The sequence below is a fragment of the Camelus dromedarius genome, chromosome 16 (genome assembly GCF_036321535.1).
Source record: "Camelus dromedarius isolate mCamDro1 chromosome 16, mCamDro1.pat, whole genome shotgun sequence".
Classification (NCBI taxonomy): domain Eukaryota; kingdom Metazoa; phylum Chordata; class Mammalia; order Artiodactyla; family Camelidae; genus Camelus; species Camelus dromedarius.
In genome coordinates this window covers 25180978-25205649 of record NC_087451.1, presented here as the reverse complement: position 1 = coordinate 25205649, position 24672 = coordinate 25180978, and the positions used below count along the sequence as shown (strand labels likewise).

At 42.2% G+C, this 24672-nt stretch overlaps 1 protein-coding gene across 6 annotated transcripts in view; it reads right to left on the bottom strand.

Annotated features, from left to right (window-relative positions):
• Positions 1-23217, bottom strand: part of ULK2 (unc-51 like autophagy activating kinase 2) — a 71539-nt gene extending 48322 nt beyond the window's left edge. For 5 of the 6 annotated variants that reach the window (XM_031467534.2, XM_031467535.2, XM_031467536.2 and 2 more), the window contains exons 1-10: positions 23063-23217; positions 22034-22126; positions 20886-20927; positions 10844-10876; positions 10477-10513; positions 6373-6546; positions 5348-5421; positions 3534-3635; positions 2005-2063; positions 558-640 (exon numbers count right to left, since the gene is read on the bottom strand). In XM_031467534.2, coding sequence (XP_031323394.2) covers positions 558-640; positions 2005-2063; positions 3534-3635; positions 5348-5421; positions 6373-6546; positions 10477-10513; positions 10844-10876; positions 20886-20927; positions 22034-22126; positions 23063-23152 — 787 coding nt within the window. In that variant the 5' untranslated portion in view covers positions 23153-23217. Of the gene's footprint in view, positions 1-557; positions 641-2004; positions 2064-3533; positions 3636-5347; positions 5422-6372; positions 6547-10476; positions 10514-10843; positions 10877-20885; positions 20928-22033; positions 22127-22419; positions 22686-23062 lie in introns of those variants that run through there. The other variant, XM_064495329.1, reaches the window with a different exon arrangement.
• Between the last annotated feature and the right edge of the window lie 1455 nt (positions 23218-24672).

Sequence of the window (24672 nt, the reverse complement as noted above, 5' to 3'; positions counted from 1 at the left end):
GGCAAAGGCCCGAGTCTTAACTGGCCTCCCAGCTGCTTCTCCAGCTTCTGTGGCATCTCCTGGCTCTGGGCACTTGTACTGGCCTTTCACATGTCCTGAACGCTCTTCCCACAGATAGCCACGGGCTCACAACCTCCACCTGCCAACCAGGTCTCTGTCCAAATGCCATTTGTCAGAAAGGGCCTCACTGACCACCTTATTTAAAATCTCAATCCCCTCCACGCCCATTTCTCCTCCTCCTCCATTTTCCCCACAGGTGATAAATCACCTCCTAATACAGTATGTATTGCAGTTTCTAATTTGTCCCCCCCCCACTAGAATACACGCATCATGAGGACTGAGATTTTGTTTACTTCTCTATCCCCTGCATCTGGAACACAGCAGATACTGAATAAAAGTTTACAAGATATGTGAAAGAAAAAAGAAAAAGAAATAGAAAGAAAAAAGTGAAACTGATATTCATTTTCTTCTGAAACCTCTATAGTATCTCTTTCAAAAAATCTTTTCAGAATACACAAAAATGAAATTAGCATACAAAATTTGGAAACATTACTTACCAAAATCCATTCTATCTTTCTGGTTTCTCTGCAGCAAACCCAAAAGGAGATTAGTCAAATAAGGTGATGTTTCTCTGGGAATGCTGGGGGAAAGAGAAAAAAAGAACCTAAGTGGTGAGTTGATATGTATTAACTGCACGACTTTTGCCTTCATTATGGTAAATGAAAATGTATATGCAGTTTCACAAATACCACATTTTATACTAAGACAACCATGGTAAAGCCTCATTTTTTAAAGGGGAAAAAAAAACCCCACTAAGCAACTGCCTTTAACGCTGCACCACTTTGGGAAGACTCTCATTTTGTGCTTCTTACTGCTGTTCTGGGAACAGCTGTAGGAATAAAGAACTTCACAAGCACAATCTTGAGTTTTAACACAATTTCAACCTTGCACTAATAGTTGCTACAGAATTCTGTTAGAAAAAGAGCCACCTCCAATTCTGCCTGGAAAGGCAGAGCTTAAATAAATACAAGTGAGAAATAACACAGCTTCCGGAAATCCAATTTAAAAAAAAAAGGGCAAGGCAATAAAAAATGAGTAACAGGAATACACAGTTCACAGAATAAAAACTATAAAAGGACATTTAACAAATAAGAGACCAACCTCACCGGCAAGGAGAAAAATGCCAGTTAAATTAATGGCTAATGGGCCCTTTCTGTGAGGCATCAAGACTGCTAACAGCCCGCGATGGTGAGAATGGGGGAAGGAGCACTCTCTTGCTCTGCTGTGCGAACAGGGACAGTCCATCTTGGGGGGGGGTGTATCCTTCAGCCCAGCAATACCACGGCTAGGAGTCCATCCGGCAGAAACGCACGAACGTGTGTATACACACACACAGTCTCTCCACTAAAGCCTGTCTGTAGTACCCAAAACAACGAACACAGGGATCTGTTTACTGATTAAACAAAACACGATGCACCTAACTTTGGGACTCTCTGCAGCCTCGTAAAAGGCTGCAGGAGTTCTCTGCACACTGCCTCCGAACAGCGTCCATGCTACACTGCAGAGAGAAAGAGCTGCACAACAATTCGCAGAGCAGTCTGCCCTGAACTCGTGTGTGTATAAATGTACAATCACTCAAAAGTATTAGAAGAACTCACACAAAACAGATATTGAAAAATACACAGCAAGCTCTTGCCATCCCTAGTGAGCCTGGGGATCTATCTCCTGCTTCATCCCATCTACTCTGCATCTCCCGCCCCTCAAAGAACACACTTAACTTCTGTAGTTTTTTCTTTTAAATATACTTAACATCTTTAAAAAGAAAGAAAATGGTACGGCACACCGGCCTCTATGATGCACTAGTAATTTTCTAACTTCCAGTTATAATGAATTTCCTGTCAACTGAAAAAAGATTCAACAAAAGAAATAGATAAAATGCACAGAATTCAAATAAATAACACCGTATTGACAAATAGTAAAATCCAGTGTAATGAAAAGACATACCTAGGCATTAAGTTCCTGTTTTTTTCATAAAACATCCTTAGGTCTTGAGGACTATTGGCCTGTTTAAAAAAAAAAAAAAGGTTTAATTTCCTAAACAACCAGGGGCAAAAATTCCAAATCATTTGCTCGACGTTCATGTTCCTGCTACAGAACACAGACTCTGAACTCGGGAGCCAGGGCCTGCTGTGGGAGCCACAGATGCCCACCGGAACCTATACCACCTGTGTGCGAATTCTGCACATCTGGGCCAAATGCATCTTTCCTGAGGTCAGACTCCCAGACAGGCCTGAAAATTAGGAAAGAGCCACTCTTCTGGAGGTCACACAGCCTACCCAACAGGTCTATTTTTATTATGTAAAATCATGGTGTATTTTACCTTCGGGGGATTCAAAGAAGAAAACTAGGATCACTGCTACTTCTCAGTCCCCCGTCCTAGTCACAAGCAGCACGCAGTCAGAGCTGTGGAATTAGCGAAGCTGCCTCTACATCCAAACCAGATCGGGAAACTGTTTCATCTGGGAGTGTCACCAATTTTTTTTTAATACCATTTTGGGGAAGTAATTTTGCTATTTTAGTTTTCAGATTCAAAAAACTTCTTTGTGAGGAAAGGGGTCAGGGGAAGAAATAAATCAGGGATTTGGGTTTAGATACAAGCTACCATATACAAATTAGATAAACAAGGACCTACTGTACAGCATAGGGAACTATATTCAGTATCTTGTCATAACCTACAATGGAAAAGAGTCTGAAAAAGAGTATGTGTGTGCATGTATGGGTACAACCAAATCCCTTTGCTGTACACCTGAAACCTTGTAAATCTACTATACTTCAATAAAAAATAAAAGACTAAAAAACCTCTCTCTAGCTGGGCAGTATGAACCCAAGAGGAATCACCATGATTCTATTCTAGAAGGCCTCTTCTTGACAGGATGTCTGGGAGAGGAAGACTACTGAAAATAGTTCCCGTAACGCCCGAACAATTAGCTCTCTCATCCAGCAGTGACAGGCGCAGAGCTGGAGGCAGTCCCCAGGGACGCTCCCAGGCCAGCCCCAGCCCTCACTTGGACTCCAAGTCCCCAAGACCTGGCTGAGCAGGAAGCGCCGACGCCACCATTCACACCTGTTCCCCACCGGCTTGTTACCCTGAGCCTCGCCGGCTGCCGCCAGCCTGGAAACCCTAACGGGCCTGCGTGCCAGGTCCAACTACCAAGGGAGGCAGATAACAGTGGCAAAGCAAAAGATGTTCTGGCCTATTAGCAAAATCAGAATAAATCACAAAGGAACCAAAACCACTGCCTTCAAAGTACAAGTGACCCTTGGACAACACGGATTTGAACTGTGTGGGTCCACTTGTTTGAGGATTTTTTCAATAAACACATACACAGGATCTGAAGTTGGCTGAATCTGTGGACGTAAAGTTACACTGTGCCCCTAACCCCGACATTGTTCAAGGGTCAACTGCATTCCCAGTTTTATAGGTCAAAGGGGACTGTCCCCAGACTGAGCACATGAGAAAAAAACGGAGGTACCTGAAAAGGTGGTTTTCCCACGAGGCACTGATATATCACTGTCCCGATGCTCCACAAGTCAGCCTTGGCGTCGTAGTGCTGAGACATAATAACCTCCGGGGCCTGGGGTGGGACAGTTCAGGGCACGGCGTTACGTCATTTACATAATTCATACGCACGTGTTAATCAACTGGAAAAGGTCACACTCCTCCCAGAACTACCAAAATGAAAACCACACACTGTGATGGTGCCCAAATCAAACGATACTGCAACAAAGACAGAACTGCATCCTTACACTGAGATATACTGCAAATTTCAAAAGCAACGCTGCATGAAAAGAAGTGAGCTTAGAAACCAGCATTTCTGTATAATATTATGGACACATAAAATACAGAAAGAGTATTAAAATAATAATAAAGGCAAATACACACCAATTACAGGACAGAGATTACGTCCAGAGCATGAGAGGAGGAGAGGGAAACGGGAGAGGGACTACAAAAGGCACGCGGGACTGTCTCTGGAACATTATTTCTTTCTTAAAAAAAAAAAAAATTAAAGCAAACATGGCAAAATGATTACTTTCTAAAAATGGTGAGTCCATGAGTGTTTGCTATATTATTCATTTTTCTGTCATTAGAAAACATTCAAAATAATGGAAAATCTATTATGCAGAACACAATAATAAAAACTGTCTTAAAAGCAGAAAAAAAATTTCTGTTGCTTTATTACAAGTATTTTCCCACTTCTCATGAGATGCTTTTAAAAAACACCATCAGTCAAGACAATCATTAGATAGAAATGTCAAATGTCCTTAAAGACAGTAAAACTTTATTTTCCAGGCATAACATTTTTATTTATTGTCCCTTGCTTCTTACTGTATCAATTTCCTTTACTAACCAGCCCAAACATTCTATCCTCAAGGCTATTAGTTCAAGGCTAAACTAATTTCATATTCAAGAAGTGCAAAATAGTATTTAAATTCTACTAAATTATAACATTTATTAAATAAGCAAAAAAATTATGATGAAGAAACATCAATCCGGGAGACACTGCTTTGGGAAAGACCCCCAGTGTTCCCCACTACTCGCTGCAATTAATACATCCTTCCTTCTCCTGAAGGAAAAGAAAAAAGAAGAAAAAGTAAATCTAATGGAACAGAAAAACTCTGAACTTTGATTACTAGCCTTGATCTCTAAGTTGAGTTTAGACTAGAGGAAATTCTGCTTGAATATAAACCCATTGTAATCTTAAAATTGAAGTAGGTACATTTATTCAATTTGCAGGGTTCTGAAGTTCCAGAATTAAGATATTTACAGGCCTAATACTTGGCATTAGTTCAGAAGTTGCACAGCCTCACCCTATCACACCTGATAATATCCATATGAGAGGATAAAGAGGAAAACGAAGATTGTTCAGCCTTTAAGGCACTGATGGAAAACTTCTACAATACAGGTATCTTGTCAAAAGAAACAACACGCAACAGGTGACCACATCCTATAGCTGAAGAGGTGCCCCCCAAAGTTTTTTCACATACCCCTAAGATCACACATCAGGTACAGCACGACCACACTTCAACAGTGTCTATTTTCAGTGTGATCTAAGAGGGGATTTCTACCCTAACATCTAATCATTTAAAAAATAAATGCCAATGGGCAAAGATGACTTTTACAGTCCACTGTGCTAAACTGAAAGATGTCTGTATCAGTATGATTAATGCTCCTAATAATTCAGTCTAGATATAAAATCACATCTTACTTGGAAACAGGCACTATATTTAAATCCCAAAGCTTACAGCGCTGTACCCTACACACATGAGGACGCACACACCTACTCACCATGTACATTGGAGACCCACACAGTGTTGCAGCCATCATGTTACTATGTAGGTAACGAGCAAAACCAAAATCCGCTATTTCACAAAATAAAAAGGAGAAAAGAAAATGATACCTTTGCTCACATTTAACACAGATTATACGATTCTTTAAGATATAAGAGAGCACAAAAGAACTGTGAGAAATTAAAGCTTATTGAATAAGACTGTCTACCAAAGAAAAAAGTAGCTACTTCAACATCAACAAGCTGAGAAATAGCAGTGATCACAAGGCACTGCTCTGCCAGCTCCGTAACCAAGATGGGAGAGCCAAGCTTTGCAAGAGACAATGCTAATTACAATAAATGATTCATGAATACTGCTCTCATTAAACATCAGTATCAGCTATAGAATCTGAACTGTTTTTGTCCTCCTCTGGATACCAAATGTAACCTATATAATATCAGAGATTTCTTAAAATACTGCTAAAAACTTATTTTTCTACCAAGAGAAGAGCTTTAAAAAAATCTAGCATTACAACCTGTTTCAAATAATCTTGAAAGCTCTAAAAAAAACTGCTGAATAAGAATCCTGAACAACATAATCTCTCAGATCCCTCATGTTAAAACCCCATAAACTGTATTTTTGTGTGTGTGGCAGTACTGGGGACTGAACCCAGGACGTCGTGCACGCTAAGCATGCGGTCCACCACAGAGCTATTACCTCTACCCCTATAAGCTGTAAAGAATAAGGGTTATTAATTTGTTGCCAGCATCCGTAACACATTACCTCCCTCCGAGGAGGAGCAGCAGGCTTTCCCGCTGCGATTCAAGCCAGAGTACCTAGCAGGAGCCCTTTGGCCCTGTCTGAAATTTAGCACCTGCCGCCAGTAATGTAAAGGGTTCCCATATCCATATGTACCTCCCGAACTCAATAAAAATGTCAAAAGCCTATCAACAAAACTCATCATTCTAACAAAGCTGAACTAAAATTATCTAAAAATACAGTCTCAAAAACGTTCTTTGCATGAAATGATACATGGCCATTTACCTATTTTGATGCGAATACCACTGACACTTGACTTCCTGCGACTGGCGTAAGACAGCAAGATGTTCTGCGGTTTGAGATCCCTGTGGATGACGCCCTTGCTGTGCAGGACCCGCATGGCAGAGGCGATCTGATGCAGGAACACTCTGATGGTGTCTTCGCTGAGAGTTCCTTTAGCTGGCGGGAGAGGAGCCACACAAACATTTAACATGCATAGCCAAGTATCACCTGTGTATTCCAGCAACAGAAGCGAGTTGTGAAGGAGAACATGGAGTAAGGAACTGGGATTCGTATTTTTTCATTGTTTCTAACAATTTAAGTCTATGAAAAGATACCAGATATCTCAAAATTTTTAACCAATCTGTTGTAAAGAGAATGGATTTCCATGGGCATCTTTTGTTTTCACTTGTGTTCCTTTTTGGTTTTCCTTTCCCATTTTTACTGGCAAGAATGAGCACACAGGTGCTCCACAAATGTGAGTCTCCTCTACAAGCCAAAAATAAGTCCTCTTCACAGTCAAATACCAGGGATAAAGGTCCAACTGTTACCTGAGCACAAATTAAAAACAGGTGAAATGCTTGGCTGGCACGACTAGGGCAATGCCACCACCTAGACATGTCAGGGGTCCGTGGTCCAACACTGTCTCCTTTAATCTCCCCACTCTGTCCTCCACAGCATCTCTCCTGACCAAAGACACCTGTTAAGAAGACATGTGCCCACCAACACAGAGGCAGCAGGAGCACAACTCGAGGGTGGCCGTTGCTCAGTGAGCAGCAGTGTGCCTACGTGCGCACCAGGGCCTGCAATGGTCAACAGAGCTGGGTCTGTGGTCAGGCTGCCTTTGTTTAAACCCCAGCTCCTGCACCCACCTACTGTGTGACCCTGGAAGATGACCCCTCTGAGCCCACTCCTCAACTATGAAAAGCTGAAAATAGACTAATCACAAGACAGCACATTTAATAAAGATCTTACTAAAAGGCCTGGTACATAATTAGTACTCAGTATATATACACAGTGTACATTTTATTCCAATGGATCTAAAAATCTTGACTCTACATTAGGGACTTAATATCCATGACCCCATTTAAATCCTTTGTGAACACACTTCTGCCCAAACAACTCTAGAATATGCTCTTTATAATCTTTTCAAATGCAATTAAGACAGACAGAAATAACATCATCACTTGGAACAGGTGAAATACTATAGTTTTAAAATCATTTTAACGACCATGAAGTGACATTTTATGTCCTTAACATCGTCAAATAAACTAAATCCCATGGTTTAAAAATTATCAAATACTTTCTTATGTGAGGTCTATTCTTAACTGATTCCCTTTTTTAAAATTCTTTGAGGTTCTTTTCCTGATGCTCACTGTAAAAAAAAAATCCGAACACACTAAAACATATAAAAAGCGAACTCTTTCATAATCCTACCCCTGGAAATGAGTGAGCATCATCTAACTCTGGAGTATACTTATGTTCTTGCAGATCCACTTTCTTGCAGATGGCAACACAAATTCCTGCACATTAGCAGGTGGGTCAAATCAATAAAACTAAACCTTTATTTTTGCAATGCTTTACTTAAATTCCATTGATATGGATAATACGGATCAAGTGGATAATGTGTTTTCTCCATTTCATTCATTTGCATTTTCATCCTAGGGTTCAAAAGTTTTGCTACTTTAAATGACTGCAGTCACTTAGAATTTGCAGCCTTGCCCTACGACACACTACTGAACTGAACAGAACAGAGTTTATCTGATTCAGAGTCCAAACTCTAACATTGTTCCTGTGGAGAAAAGTAATGATCTAGTTTAGGCTGTTTCTGGATACAAACTGTAGTAAAAATTCTCGTTTCTATGAACACGGGATGTATGCTCAACACAATCCCATAAACTGAAATTTTCAAGTTAAAAACTTAATATTTTAAAGGCATAGCTACCATCAAAACTTGTTCAAATGAATGAACAAGTGGGATGGCTCAGCTGTAGCTGCCACACTCAGTGTGTCTGCTGCAATTAATGCCAAAATACAACCTACCAACTAATTTAGATTTTATTTTAAACTTGCTATTAATAGAATGTTTTCCATTTTTTGAAAATGTGAAAAGCACTGTGTTTACCAAAGCAGATAAGAGAACTAAACAATCGAGCTGTGATATAAGGGCACTGGACCTTCAGGACTGGACGTTCCAGATCTTCCAGACCAGTGCTCTCCAACAGAAATACAACGTGAGCCACGAATGTACTTTAAATTTTCTGATAGTTTACATTTTAAAAAGTGAAAAGGAACAGGTAAAATTAATATTATATATTTAACCTAATACTTTTGAAATATTATTTCAACTTGTAATCAATATAAAAAGCCTAATGAGATATACTCATTCTTTTCTTCCTATGAAGCGTTCAAAATCCAAAGTGTGTTCTCCACCACAGAACTTCTCAATTCAGACTAGCCACATTTCAAGAGCTCAACAGCCCTGCGTGGTCAGTGGCTACCACATGGAACAGTCCCGCTCTAGATAACTCCCTGAAGACCAAATTTATTTCACACGTCTTTTCAAGTGGCAGACAGGGACCAGGGGAGGTTAACCAAGTCGACCAAAATCACATAGCAATTAAGTGATCTACACAACGGAACGGTTCAAACCAGCCTGCCTGCCTCCAGCATTCAAGGAAGCCCTTCATTCCTGGTCCCCTGTGCTAACACTGCTGCTCTGGAACATCAAATACGGAGTCCAACCTCATGGACAAAACTGCTGTCGCAGCTACACCTGCGTATCAATGCCTACATCTTTCTGTTAAAGAAGGAAACTGATATTCCAGTGAGGGCTCTAAACTGATAAGGTGGCCCTCAACCTGACCACAGGGGAAAGGTGCCTTTATCTGATCACTGCCAACGTAAAGCATCTCAAGGTTCAGAGACTGACTGGAAGGTGGAACAAGGTGTCTTGGAGCTCCAACTCCTGCCCACCCGTAGTGAAGAAAGTGCCTGTCTCTGCATTCCACTAGTAATTGACATTTTGAAGAATCTTTTTACCAAATTAACATAATTTGTTAAAAAAGAATCTCAGGAAAAATACAAACACACGCATGGAATAAACTACCAAATTCAGGATAACGGTTGTCCCCAAGCAGGAGGGACAGGAGCAGGACCTCAGAAGGGCCTACGTGGAGCCTCAGCTTTATGTGGAATTTCTTTTTTAACCTGGAGGGAGGAGTAATACAAGTATTCTTCACATCATTCTCTACACAGCTTTTGAAATCTCCCCAATATTTTATACTGGAAAAGTTTTTAAAACCTCATTTTTAACTGCACTCTCTGATTACCAGGTGAACACTTTAAATACGCTATTCCTCTTCTGTGAGCTGTCCAGACCCTTGGTGGGTGTACCTGGTGATGTCTTAATGTTTTTACCATGAGTTGCCATGATCTATTTCCAGGCTGGGTTATGAACTTTTTACTATTCTTTTTGTCTGTTTCCCTTGCATCTTCAAGGGGCCAGCAAGTAGGTGCTGGCCTCATCCAACATCATTAAAAAAATACTTTTGAGGGACATAACCTGATCTGAATGCTTATTATCCTATGTGGATATACTTACAGATACAGAATTTCAAAGCAGCATCTAGTACTAAAATCTTACCTTTGTGCCACAAAATAATTTGTTACCCTTAATCCTTAAGAACATTTTTAAAAATTACAAAAATCATTCACATTAATAAATACATTCTTAGATACAGTCTTCCATTATGTTTTATTTTTTAATTCTGAAGGAAATGAAAGGACAAAGGTTCACTGATAGCAAGCCACTAGAGTCTTTTGAAGAGAAAGCCTATTGGTTTTTCTCTTTTGGGGAGAGGACCCACCTCTCAAACATTGTGGGAGAGGGGCACACGTACATAAACACTCATACACAATTAAGGCTGAGAAGCAAGACCACAGCAAACAAGAGTCAGTCAGTAAAGTGACCACAGTCAAACAAATACACAAATATTTACTGACTGTTTCTATACAAGTACAGAAAGCAGGGGTAGCATACTTCAGAAGGAACTGGTGATTAAACAGACTACAGTACTATACTAAACACTGGCGAAGACAAAAACTTACCTTGCAAATAATCTGCCAGGTCTCCACCATTGCAATACTGATATATAAAAGAAAAAGTAATTAAAATGAAAATACTGATTAAGATTAATTCAATCCATTATCATTTAATTTTAATTAAGAGTACACTTGCATATAATGTAAATCTGGTCTGAAACAAACCATTTTATAGAATCTACATTTTTAGAAACTACATTATAAAGAATTACAGAATCTACATTTTAAAATTTTATATTCCTTATAAAGTAGGATCTAAATCACTGAATCAACTTTATTAATTCAAATTTTCAAATAACCCAGTCACTTTTAAAGTACATATTAATCAAAAGAAATATGAAGCTAATTAAACAAGAACTTGTATACCACCTACCTCCATCACCAGAAAGACAGAGTTGGGTAATTCCTGAAAAATAAACATATTAAATATGATTTAGATTAGAGAAAAAATTAAGCACAAAATTTAAAAATCACAATAGTTAATAAAAACAGTACACATGTTCATTTTAAACAAGTAAAGTGAAATCACAAAATCCTTCAGAAGTGAAATTTAAAATCCTCCAACGATATAAACATCTCATCCTCAATGATACAAACATAGTTATCAGGAAGTTCAATTCTGTTCATGGAAAGCACTAAAGAAAGATTCAGCGTTTGGTTATGGTTATGGTAAATTTACTACTTGTGAAAAAAAAGATTCTCTGGCCCTCAGGGAAGGACTCCCAGTTTGAAAAGTTTATGATTTGGAGCAATGACTTGATAAATCCTCCCTGGCAACACTAAATGCACAATCTGATTTCTGGAATACATGCTCTAGGACGCTTAGTTCTTTTGTTTTTCTTGTTTTTATGTGTATTTGGAGGCAATCACATTACTTGGGAATTTCTGGCAAAGGGAAGATTTCTTATCACATGTCTTGGTAGCAAATTGATTTTAAGGAACTGATTTGAGAAATTCTACCCAGTCTCTCAGATTCTTTTAACTCCAGGTCTGTTGCCTGCGTAAGTAATTCAAAGGCTGATTTCTTCAATTTTTATAGTGTTAATTAAAATTTAAACTGGGCTTCCCTACAGCTTAACTTGAGCCGATGTTCAAATGTGATTCAAGAGATAACCCTTCCAGTAGCACTTGGCTTCACCAAGACCCCGAATTCAAGGGTATGGTGTCTTATGGGAAAACACAAGGAGGGGAAGGGCAAAAAGGGGCAGGTCTAGGGCAGTGCTCCTCAGTGTGCAGGTCACGGGCAAGTGCCAGTCAGCACACTATTCTGTACTGGCCACAATGAGATAATTATAGAAATTAGGAGTCAGAACTTTAAAAGGTTTAAAGTAATTTGACAAAGTAATTTTATGTCTGCTGAAACTAATAATAAAAACTCTGGACATCTGTTTATAGGTCCTTTTTTATTGTGTTACTGTGTTTATAACACTGCATTTTTACTAGATCTTATAAAAGCATCAGTTCACACAGATGAGAGACAAAAGCTGGAGGCTCACAACAGCTTGACAGAGCACATCCTGCAACAAGGAGCAGCATGCAGGGCTGCCACAAAGGACTCGGCACGTTCCCAAAGGTCTGGACCCGAACTGAATTCTGCACGCCAGAAACTTGGCGACTTAGGTGATTCGCTCCACCCATTTCTCCAGAGGACTAGATAAGAAATTAAAACACAGCACGCCCCATCCTCTCACCCCCTCAGAAGAACGGCGGTGCCTTCTGCTCCCTGCCCCAGCAGGACCCAGTGCACGAGAGCCAGGCCGCCTGCCTCAATAGTGGCTCGCCTCCCCCCACACTCCCACCAGGAGCCAGGAAAGCAGCAGAGCAGGCAGCGCCCGCAGGCTAGAAGGGCAAGTCTGCCAGAAGTAAATGCTCTTTTCTTTTATCATAAATAAAAATGGGGGTGTGTGTAGCTCAGTGGCAGAGCGTGTGCTTAGCATGCACGAGGTCCTGGCTTCAATCCCCAGTCCCTCCACCAAAAATATAAACAAACATATAAATAAACAAACTTAATTACCCTCCCCCCAAAAAGAAACAAAAAATAAAAACAAAAATATATTTCTGATTTAGTCATCTCCACTGGGAACTAGTCATAATCACAAAACCTGATCAAATCCAAACCAAACTATCCTATCATCCCTAAAAACACAGAGAAATCACTAAACGTAACATTCAACAAAAATTTCCTCTTCCCAAGTATAAATGACAAGTATGTTATCTGGAACCAGTGTTGTTTAGTCACAAAACTGCCCCACATCCTGACTACTGAGGAGAAGGGACAGGGCGGAGCTGCTAAGGGGGGGCCGAGGAGACACGGAACTGCTGTTCCCTCAACACGATGAGATCCAGTTCCCTTTCGGTTTCCACAACCTGGCGGGGTACGTGCAACCACTTAGCTTCCCCACACGTTCGTTCACTCATTCAATAAGTAGTAAGTAAGGCAGAAATACTTCAACCCTTGACTTCTTGGGCGGACCTTCTTTTGTCCACTTCTAAAGCAACGAAAATCTCAATAGGCTCAATCATTCTCTCTTAGGAAGGCCCTCTTTTCAAAACAGAGCCCATCCTTTAAACGAAGCCCTTGAGTAACCCGGAGCAGGCATAGCCGCAGGAGCCAGGGAAGAGCCAGCAAAGGAGACAAAAGGTCCACTTCTCAATAAAACCGATCAGCCACCTAGAGACAAATCATAACTCAAACGGTACTGGAGCACCAAGGAAGAACTCGAAGAGACACCTGGAGGGTTAGAAAGGATGAAAAGTGAGGCCAACAGACCTGGGAGTCAGACCACGGAGGGTTTTCCAAAGCTGAACATACATTTGTTCTCCTTTCTAAAATCGAGACATCCTCAACTGACTCCCCAGCACGTCCACCAGCGAAGCTAAACATAGTGGGTTTCCCTACTCAAAGTCCTTATCACCTAAGATAAAAAACCTATTCTCTAAAAAGCAGTGGAGAACGGAAAAGAATCTGAAAAAGTGGGTATGTGTGCATGTGTATAAATTAACTGAATCACTTTCTTGTACATCTGAAACATGGTAAATCAATAAAAAATAAAAATAAAAAAGTTATGAGGAGGTCTCAAGTTGAAAAGATGCCCTCAACACAGGGCCAATTAAAAAAGAGTGTTTGCTTTCAAAAGTAAGTTGACTGTATGCAAACACACACATATATGCATTAAAAAATTAAGTTTTGAAGGACACACAACTTCTGGAAAAAGGAAACAGAGGCATCAGAAGAGGGTGTATCTGTACACACTGTTAGATCATTGGAACTGTTTTTCCACTGAGAGCTTGTTACTTTCGTATTTTAAAAAATAATAAGTGTAAAGTGAATTTTGTAAGTCAGATAATATGAGTAGATAGTTCTCTTCAGCAGAATTCAAAGAAGCAGAAGTGGAGAAATGCAAAATAATAAGAGTTAAGCAAACAGTAAGAGAAAGAGAGATTATTAAAGATGATTAAGTAAATAGCAAGAGAAAGAAAATTTTCTGGCTCCTCAGACCCAGACCTCACATTTCTCTGCTACTTTTCCTGATCTGTTCTCTACCCCTCAGGAAAGAGGAAAGAAACACCATTCCTGCGGTCCCAAGACTCGCTCCCCTTGGGGTCACCTGGTCCGAGAGCCTCACAGCATCCTGGGAGTAAACAGGGCCGGGTGGACATCCCCGCTTTACAGAGAGGTGCTGTTAACAAGGAAAAAGCGGCTTGACTGACACTGTAAAAGGAGACTGACAGAAACAGTTTCCTTACTCCCATGAGGACTCTTCCTCTTAGATCACACTCTGAAAAACAGAGACGCAAAATACAATCCATGGAAGCCAGTTCTAGCTCACTGACCTGACACAAACCAACGAGGGACTGCAGAAAACTTTTCCTTAATCCTTATCTCATTAATACTAATTAAACAAAAGGTTTCCAAAACATTCCGAACACATACATAATGCTGAGGTTTATAATACGGAATACATATGTGGTCTATGTTCCTCTTCCTGGCACAGAGCTCCTAGGCCTTTGGGATTTCCTGAGAATGATCAAGGTCTCTTACGCTAATGAGGTGACTTTTGGAAAGACCCTAGGCCATGTAAGGACAGGAGCTGGTGGCCAGGGGGACCAACCTTGTGATTAGAGGGTTGGAACTTTCAGACCCAAGCCCTGATCTCTGGAGTGGGGAGACAGGCTAGGGGCTGAGTTAGTCATCAGCAGCCAACGACTTAGTCTCGCCCATGTAATGAAGCCTCTGCAAAAACCCAAAAGGACAGCTTCCAAGAGCCTCTGTGATTGTGAGCACGATGAGATTTGCTGAGTGGCACACCCAGAGAGCATACCCTGCCCTGAGCATCTCTTCACCTGGCTGTTCCTGTGCTATATCCTTTTACAATAAACTGGTAATCCGGTGAGTGACATGTTTCTCTGAGTTCTTTGAGACGCTGTAGAAGGAGGGCCTGAGAAATGCAGATCTATAGCCAATCTATAGTACATCTATGGTCTATCTAGAAGATTGGCCACAAGCACCGGTAACAACCTGAATTTTCAGTTAGTGTCTGGACAGGGTGGGAGACAGTCTTGTGGGATTGAGCCCTTAACCTGTGGGATCTAATGCTAACTACAGGGAGTGCCAGAATTGGGTTAACAGCTTCGTGGTGCTGGAAAAAACATACACTGGAACGCAACACTCACTTCCAATAAATTTCTAAGCTGATAACTAAGTACCCACTTAATCTGAACCTGATTTACCCATAATTCTTCACATTGTTAAAGTCCTAACTCTTTTAAACAGTCCTGAAGAAGACAGCATCCTCTTCTACAGTTATACTCAAAACCAGGGAAAAGCTTGGGATAACTTTCCGGGAAAAAACCTCAGTCACTATATCACTCTTTCGCACATCAATAAATTGCAGAGATCAAAGATGTAAATATCGAAAACTCCTAAGTACTAGAAGAAAACGTGGAGGATCATTTGTATAATCTCGAGGTGGAGAAACATTTAACATGATATGAAACCTAGAGGTCATTCAAAAACAGATGGGAACATTTTACTATGTAAGAACTTCCATGTATCAAAAAGAGGCTAAAATAAAATACGACAAAGAGCTGCCAACTGTGACTCCCTCTTCTTCACCTGCTACAGCTCACGTACCCAAGTCCTAACAACCCTATCTCCTAACCATCTCGCCAACCTGTCCACGCCTTTCCAACTCCTCTGGTGACATCACCCACCCAAACACCTGCAACGTGGTGACCCCATAGCCAACCTTGCCCACTTTCCCCAAAGCAGCCAGTGTTTTAACATACTTTCACAAGCTCCTACACCCATTCCTTTATAATGGAGAATCCCCTTTTCTCCAACCGTAACTGTTCGGTCTAATGCCCTGCATATGTTCTCCCTAACTGGCATGGAAATGCCCGGAATGCTAATAATCAGAAGCCTGCCCAAAGGCTGCAGAATGCAAGCAAGCTAAGCTGGGTTCTCCCTCTTCCCCTCAGAAAGAAAGCTTTTTTTTTTCTTGAGTATAAAAAAAGTGCCTACTGCAAAAACTCGATCACATTAAAATCTGAAGGAAGGAAGTTAAAGAGTCACTTCAGTCTCACCATCTGAAAGAAGCCCCACTAGCGCGCCAGCGCTCTCATGCAGCTCTTTACAGTCACACCCAAAGGAAGCCTGCGAGTTTAATTTTAATATAATTCATTTCCATCTTTCTGCTCAATTATCTTCACCTCTCCAAGCAGCCAATGTTTACATCTGGTTTGCAACCTTCCAAGCCTTTCTCCTACTCATACAATCATAAGGTAAACACACACACATTTTACTTTGAAAAAATGGGATGTCATATATAAATGTTTGACTCTTGCTTTCCTCATTCAATAATACACTAAAGAAATCCCTCCAAGTCAACTGCACATAGATAACTCTTTTTAATAATGTGATACGTCACAGTGTGACCACATTGTCATTTACTGAGCCACTCCCTTAGTGAGGGACGTTCTCTGGTCTCCAGCTTTGCCCATTCTAAGCAATGCTGCATTGGTTCTGGGACATCTATCCTACTTCTCATGCGTTTATGGCTACGGGATAGATGCCCAGGAGTCTGGGCTGCTTAGTAAAAGCATATGTACTTCTAATGGTGACAGATGTCTCATCTCATTGAAATATTTAACTACCTTCTATATACAAGACACTGTTCTAGGCACTGAGGATATAGCAGTAAGCCAACAGAGTTACACGCCCTGTTCTCTAAGCTTAAATTCTCAGAGGGAAGGGTCAGGAGAGAGATAACAAGTGAAGTAAGTATATAGAGCATGTTAGAGGGTGACAGGTGCTTTGGAAGAAAAGTAGGAAAGGAGGATAGACAGTGCTGGGGAGGGGCTGCAGTTTTATTTAGGGCAGCTAAAGAAAGCTTCATTGGCAATGCGTTGAATAAGACCTAAGGCAGGCTGAAACTGTATCTGTGTACACGACAGAGATGTGTGCGTACGCACACATTCTGTGCGTACACTGTACACACAGTCACCAGGAGGGGGGAAAGCAGGGAAGGGCCCACAAGGAGGCCCGAGTGGATGGAACAGAAGCAGGAAGGTGCATAGGAGGGGGTAACGGGTTTGGATTTTACTCACAGAAATGGGGGGGGGGAGCACTGCAGGGGTCCAAGCAGAGAAGTTAGGATGCCCTAACTTGCATTACCAAGAGCACTTTGACGGCAATGTCAAGAATACTCTTTAGGGTATGGAAGCAAAAGTATCGCCAGACATCATTCCAAAAATATCCTAACAACTCACATTTTTTCCTGTGATACCTGGGAATCGGGGATACCTCCCCAATTCCAGCAGTGAGAACTGCTGCACTTCTTAATGTTCCCATTTGGAGGGTGGGAAGTGACATCCATTACGTTAATTTACATCTCCCCACTTGTTCATGAATGTCATTTCCTACACTTATCAGCCGTTCTTACTGCTCTTATGAGAACCACAATTTATATCCTTCACTTACTTTCTCTTTGGGTTGTCTTTTCCTTCTCAATCTGTGAGAGGATTTATATGCTTTAGATATTAGCCTGTTACCTGTTGTATTGTAAATATTTTCTCAAGCTATTATTTACTCTTGCATTTTTTTTGCATTTCATTGTGGTATAGATTTCAGTGTACAGGTCATGAGTTGTGACAAATGTATACACCTGTGTAACTACCCTTCCAGTCAAAACAAAACACAGCATTTCCATAGCCCCAGAAGGTCCACACTCGCCCAGACATACCATCAGCCCCTGATACCAAGTTGCAGCCTCTCCTCTGCTTTCCCCGAGTTCTGTCTCTTCTTGAAACGCACGCACGCAGACAGAATCACACAGTAGCTGTCTGTAGCTAGCTTCTTTTTCTCAGCTTAATGTTTGAGATTCCTAACACATTACGGTACTTATCAAGTTTGTTCCTTTTTATGGCTGTCAATTTGTTCCCGGTATTATTTGTCATAAAGTAAGTTTTAAAAAATTTTCTATGTCCCTACTTTTATGGCTTCCAAGTTTCTCTTGATTTAAAATAACTTTCTAGCTCTTAGATTATATACAGTCATCTAAATATTATTCTAAGGTTGTTATTGCTTATTTTATATATTTACATTCTTAATTCACTTGAAAATCACTTTGGAAAATGATGAGAATAGAGATCCAACTTTATTTTTTCTCAGATGTCTCAATTTGCCAGTGTCATCTACAGAATGAATCTTTTCCTCACTATACTGAAAATTACCAACAGGTGGATGTTCACCCAGATCACTGACATTCATGCAGGTAAGTATTCCCAACTGACTATACCTATCTCATGCTCAGGACACGAAGATATGCATCTTTTGAAAAACAGACATGACATCACCCTCCTGCTTTTAAAACTCTTATAATGGCTTTGTACTGTCCTTAGAGTAAAGATCATGCATGGCCCCTACTGAGCCTCCCGCATCACCCATCACCACATCCCCACTCCCCCTGCGTCCCCATCACATTCCTCCTTCCAGCCCTTCAGACCCATCTCTTCACAGAAGGCTTCGTCTGCCTGGGAAGCTTGCTTCCTCTTCTCCCACTTGATTAAATTACTACAGAGCCATATATGCATTTAGACATGTATGTATGACTCAACCACTTTGCTGTACATCTGAAGCGAACACAACACTGTAAATTAACTATACTTCAATTTTTAAAAAGGTTAAAAAACCCTCTAAAACAAATGTGACAAATTATGGTTATACCTGGGAATTACCATTTCCTTTCTAAGTTATTCATTTCAACAATGTTGGTGCATTTTAAGGCGGGCATGTATTATTTTTGTAATTAGGGAGATGTGTTTCTTTTTAAGCGTCATCTAAACTGAAGCCTGATTATTACAGACAATGTCAAAAGTTCTCAGTTTATAAAAGTGTACACATCAACTTCAGATGGATGTCCACGAATGAATGCCAGGGAAAATGGTGCTTGTTTCCAGTGGATGAAACGACTACCAGTCTCTGTAAGCATCCCACCCTCCTTGGTGAAGTCAGAATCAAGGGAGCAAATCGCAACTATTAGATCCAGATTCTGTTTACTCTATATCCCAATGCTCAAGACTATGTTTATGTGGCTAATAGTTGTTAAGTTTATTTTTATAAATGAGTTCCACTAGTGCACAATGCACAAAACAAACATTTTAATGTAGTCACCTTGAAATTTCCAACAGTTTCATAATTCAGTTTTCTGAGTACATTTTCTCCTTAATGGTATCTCATTCTGCAGCCAAAACCAGGACTGAAAAACGTTTTTCATTCTGATAGACAAAATCTAAGTAAACTCTCTACTCTGAAGCAAAGTCTACTCTGCAGCTGACAGGATTTCCTGTACTCTCAAACACGGGGGCATTAAGAGTTAATACGTAACAATTTTTGTACGAGGCACTGACTCGTACCACTTGGTGCCCTCTGTCTACAGAGACTGAGACAACTAACTACACAAACAGCTCGGAGGAGAATCGACATTTCAGTAGGGACTGTGAGATCAGATTGGTTTTGACTGGAAACCTTTCCCCCGTTCTTTCTACGCTGCTTTGAATGTCTCAAGTGGAGGAGGGAGCTGCGCTTATTTAAATGGGTAAGAAAACACACCCACAGCGCGCACCTTCTGTGCACGACTTCAGACTGCATTGTTTTGGGAGGGAAGTCACACTACTGTCAAAAACTTTACAACCGTTCATCCATTTGTCCCAATAGTTCCAATTCTAGAAGCTGGACTTACACGAAATAATCAGATATCTTCAGAAAGTACGTATTATCCTCACAGCATTTTTGTATAATGGGAAAAACCTAAACATAACATGGGTTTAGTCACATCAATACTTTGTGGTATGATATGACTCCATGAAAAATGGCGATATATTTTAAAAAGCACGCACAGGCCAGTCCACTGAAAACAAGCAGGCTGAGAGCAGGGACTCTGCTTTACTCACTGCTTCTCTCCTAGCCTTAGAAATGCCTGGCTCACAGCCGCTGCTCTAACCTCACAAAATGAATGAATCTGAGTAGCACAACTGTATACAGAAATGGTTTTAGCTAGAAAACATACAGCAGAATCACATAACATGTTCACTTCCTTACTGGGATTCAACTGTCCAGACTAAACAAAACAAAAGAGGGAAACACAGTAAATTGGGTACCCTGGTCGCTCTGGAGCAGAGTGGAGGGAAAGGCTGATGGGCTGTCCCACCAGCAGCAGGTCCGCAGGGCTCTCGGGGTGAACACACACTAGCCAAGTGTGACCCCACTATTCAAGGAGGATTTGTTTAACACAATATGGCCTCAAAATATAAGCCAACTACTTGCTCTGGTGCTCCACCCCAAAAACAGTACTTTTCTCCCAAACTGGGCTTTTTAAAAGGATCTCCAGAAGAAACGCTGCCTTAGAAGAAGGTACCTTCAGAACCCAGGCTTCTGACTCTACTGTATGCCACGGTGATAACCACAGAGAGATCTAGGTGATGAATATGCAGTTTCCTTGTTTTTATTTCATTTATTTTCTAACATCTCTACCGTTAGCAAATGTTGCTTTCACAGTAAGAAGAAAGCCCTATGTGATTTTTGAATAGCCCACAATAGTCCTTTCTAAATTTATCACAGAAATGCTAGATTCAGCACCAATATTCCTCTACTAGACCAAAAACAACACTAGTCTTGTAGCATATTAACATTTGTTAATAAGTTTACTCATGCAGTACATTGTTTTATCCTACTGCCCTATGCTATTTTAAACAATTTCATTAATAAATATGGAACTCAAGCTATATTATCTTTTCAACAAGAATAAGGCAATTTTCTATTTCTATTTAGATTCACTTAAAACTTGTATGAAACAAAAAAATTTTAAGTTCTTTATTAACATACAAATATTTTTTAAAAATCCAAAATAAGGTACCTGAACATCATAGAGTGCTACAATATTTTCATGCTGAAGTTCCTGTTAAGAAAATGGAGAATTCAAAATATTTGCATTTATTCTATTTACAACATTTCCATATGCAAATGAAATTAATTTAAGCATATGCACACACATGAACACATATCCATTTATACTACTTCTAGTATCTATACTTCTGTTACTAGATTAGAACAATTCAGTCTCCTAAGAATAAGAAATGGGGCTGATCAAACTTCACTTGGGGCCTATGTATTTTTTCACTGCCGTAATTTTTTAGACTCAACAAGGTGAGTACTCTCATTTACAAAATAAACATCACAGTATGATCACAGGCTTTCTGCTAGTCTCTTAGATTTAATATACAATTTCTAACAACAAAAGAGGCATAAAGTTCCACAGTACTTTTAAAAAGCAGGATTTTACAATGCCTGAAAGAAAACGAAGTCAACAAAGTTCAACAAACTGTAATTCTTACCAAAGAGCTGTCCACGGCATAGTAATTTTGATGAATGTTAGATGAGGGTTCTCTGTTTATGCTGGTTTGTGAAACACTGAGTTAAATACACCTAAAGCAGTTTCTTCACTGCCTAAGTCTTTGACTTTTTTTAATGAGTCAAGTGCTTTGTGACTCTCCAAGAAGGATTTAGTAAACAGGATTTTCCACACTGACTTGACCATGGGACCCTTTTTTGCCTCAAAGTGTCCCACTTGGATGACACTGCTTGTGGGTGATCTAAAAAGACCACTTTCAAGGAAAATAACTTTGTTCAATTTATAAGGAAAAAAAGATCCTGATGCACCCAGTTCTCCAAAAAATACTGTACCATGAAACGGATCAACAGAGGAGATAAATCATGGATAAGAAAGGCCTTCCTCTTCTCAAACAACAATACAGTAAGTAGGGAAAAGGAATTATGAGAAGCTAAAATCAGTTTTCATCAATCTCTCTAAGGACTGGCCAAGAGCCACAAACATCTATTCTTAAAATAGCTTGTAAGTACTCAATGTTTCAAAAAATTGAGCAAAAAATGAGAACAACAGGTGAAAATTCTCAAACTCGGGTCCAACTACCAAAACGGCAATGGATGTCATTACATATTCATTTAAGTTTATTCTAGTATGAAACACCACATAGAGAAACATACCTTTAAGATTTTAATTTCCTTCCCAAGCAGTATCTGTGATTTTGACAGGTTCTTTTTATTGATACTTTTAATTGCTACCTCCCAATCAGTTTTCTGGAAGGGAAAAACACCGTTACTCCCAGAAATTACTCCACAGGAATAAGTCAACAGAAAAAATATTTCTAAGTATGAAGATGTTTTTAGCAAATTCATGTATAGCTCTGAGAAGAAAAATGAACAGAACCTAAATCTCTAATAAGAAAATGGCTTTATAAATTAAAAGCTGCAGCAAGCTAATGTCCCACAAGAGCCCCGGTAAAAATAACAAATATGAGGACCGCGTAGTAACAAGCATTAAGTGAAAACAGAACACAGTGTACAACTACTTAAAAGTTATGGAGGATAACCTGGGAGGTGGTATGGTTAACTTAAAACCGTATTTGACAGCCTGGCAGGATGAAGCCGTGTTCCAGCTACTTTTTTCTTGAGTTTTAAGTTATTCTCATGATAAAGGAGAAGTAGGTATTACTTTACGGGACAAGCAAGAAGGCCAGCCCACTTCGGACATGACCCCCGGCAACAATCAGAACTCTCCAACCCCTTTATGATTATTTCCACTCCCGAGGTGCCTTTCCAAATTCTTTAGATTCTGAAGCCTCGTGTGACCCTGTTTGCGAAACAGCAAAAATCTTTAAAAAAAAAAAAAAAAAAAAAGCTGAACCTGCTTTCCGGTTGATTTGGGCTCCGCGTCCCCGGCCGCCCGCCGGCCCAGCCCCGGGGGAGGACGGGCGGTGGGGCCGTCGGGGGACCCGCGCTGGAAAACGCGACGCCCCGAGTCGGAGGACGCCCAGGACTCGCGGGAAGCCGGCCGGTTTTCCGCCGGGTCTGCAATTACCGACCCCCGGGGGTGGGGTGGGGGTGGGGTGAGGGGTCCGCCCCGGGTGGGGGAGGGGCCTCCGGAGGGAGGTGCCGCCCCGGCCGCCGCCTCAGATCCGCCGCGGCCCCGCCTGAGGCGCCGCTGCCCCGCCCGGCCCGGCCGGCGGGGCTCACCTGGCGGTGCCGCCCCCGGAAGACCACGGCGAAGGCGCCGTGTCCCACGAGGTCCCGCTTGCTGTACTCGAAGTCGCCCACCACCTCCATGGCCGCGCCCCGGGGCTTGGCGGCGGCGCGGGCGGATCAGCACCGCGGGCCCCCCGGCCCCGAGCGCGCCCGCCGGCCGCCAGACTGGGGCAGCCGCGGCCCCGGGCCCCGGCGGGCGCTCATGCCGAGAGGCCGGGCAGAAACGGGGGAGGCTGCCGTGCGGGGCCGGGGTCAGCAAGGCCTGGCCCGACCCCGGCCGCTCCTCATGCCGGCCCGCCGCCGGCCGCGGGCTCCTGGCGAAGCCGCCTAGGCGCCGCCGTCACTGGGCGCCCCCGGGGCCGCGCGCGCGCCCGGGAGAGGTGCGGGCCCCGGTGCTGCTCATCCCTGCCCGCCGGCGCCTCAGCCTCTCCGCCCGGGGCGCTGATGCCGCGGCGGCCGCCGCCCTTCACCGGCCCGGCCCAGTCACCGCGCGCCTCTCTGCCCCGCGGGAGTCCCGCGCGCGCGCGCGCGCCGGCCGCTCCACGCCGACTGCCGGCCCTCCGCGACGTCAGCGCCTCTTGTAGGACGCAGTGCGCCTCTTGGCCGGCGCTCCCTCCGCCGGGAAAATGAGTGCCCGGCCGTCTGCAGAGGCAGGGAGCGAGCGCGCGAGCCTGGCGTCGCGGGCGGGACCCGCTGGGAGGCGGGCTTCGCGGAAGCGGGTTTTGGAGTCCCGGGAGGGAGGGACCCGGGCATCCCTGTGCAGAGTGGACCCTGGGGATGCGGTGAGGGCGAAGGAACATCTCCCAGAGCCCGGCCTTTCTCTCGCCCCCCAAAGCAGAGTTCACGCTGCCAAACTGCCAGTCTTCCGCGACCCTTCTGCGTTCACCGCTCAGGGTCCCTCAAGAGATGGTGTGGGGCAGGGATCTGAGCCTTCGGGGTCGCTTGGCTTCTGGGAGAAGCCGATGACAGCTCAGGACCGTCCTCCCAGAAAAATACTTACACACGCAGACTTCGTTTTGCAGGCTTTCAGGGCTCTCGAGAACCCATGCTTCCCAGCCGCCGGTGTGACCTCACACATACCTTGCATGGCTTAAGGGAGCTTTTTTTCCCACCTAATTATTAAAGTTTAAGCCACAAGGAACTTATTTGTCAACTTTCCCTCAAGGAAATTGTCTTACGAAACCATTCTATAAACCGAATGCTTGAAAATGTCATAGAAAACTCGGGCCTCGTACCTTTCCCGCGCAGTGGCCTATTCCTTCAATCTGATCTCTGAAGACCGGACAGGGACCCTAATAACCTCCAACTTTAGGCAGTCGGCCCCGGAAATCTCTGGAAAGGAATTCCGCCTTCCTCAAACCCTTAAAATGCGGGGTCCTGGGCTTATCCCACCTCTGTGCCCCTGCATAATTCTCTCTCTGCTTCAACATCTGACCCAGGTGACTGTTAGACCCTGGGCAAATCTGCAGACTTCAAAATTAAGAGCAAATGAAGCAAGTTTGCACATACACACAAAAAATCATTTGGAGGTGATTCCTTACCCCTTTGAAAGATTCTTTATATTGTGTCTTTAACTATGACTATTTAAGTAGGATATAGGA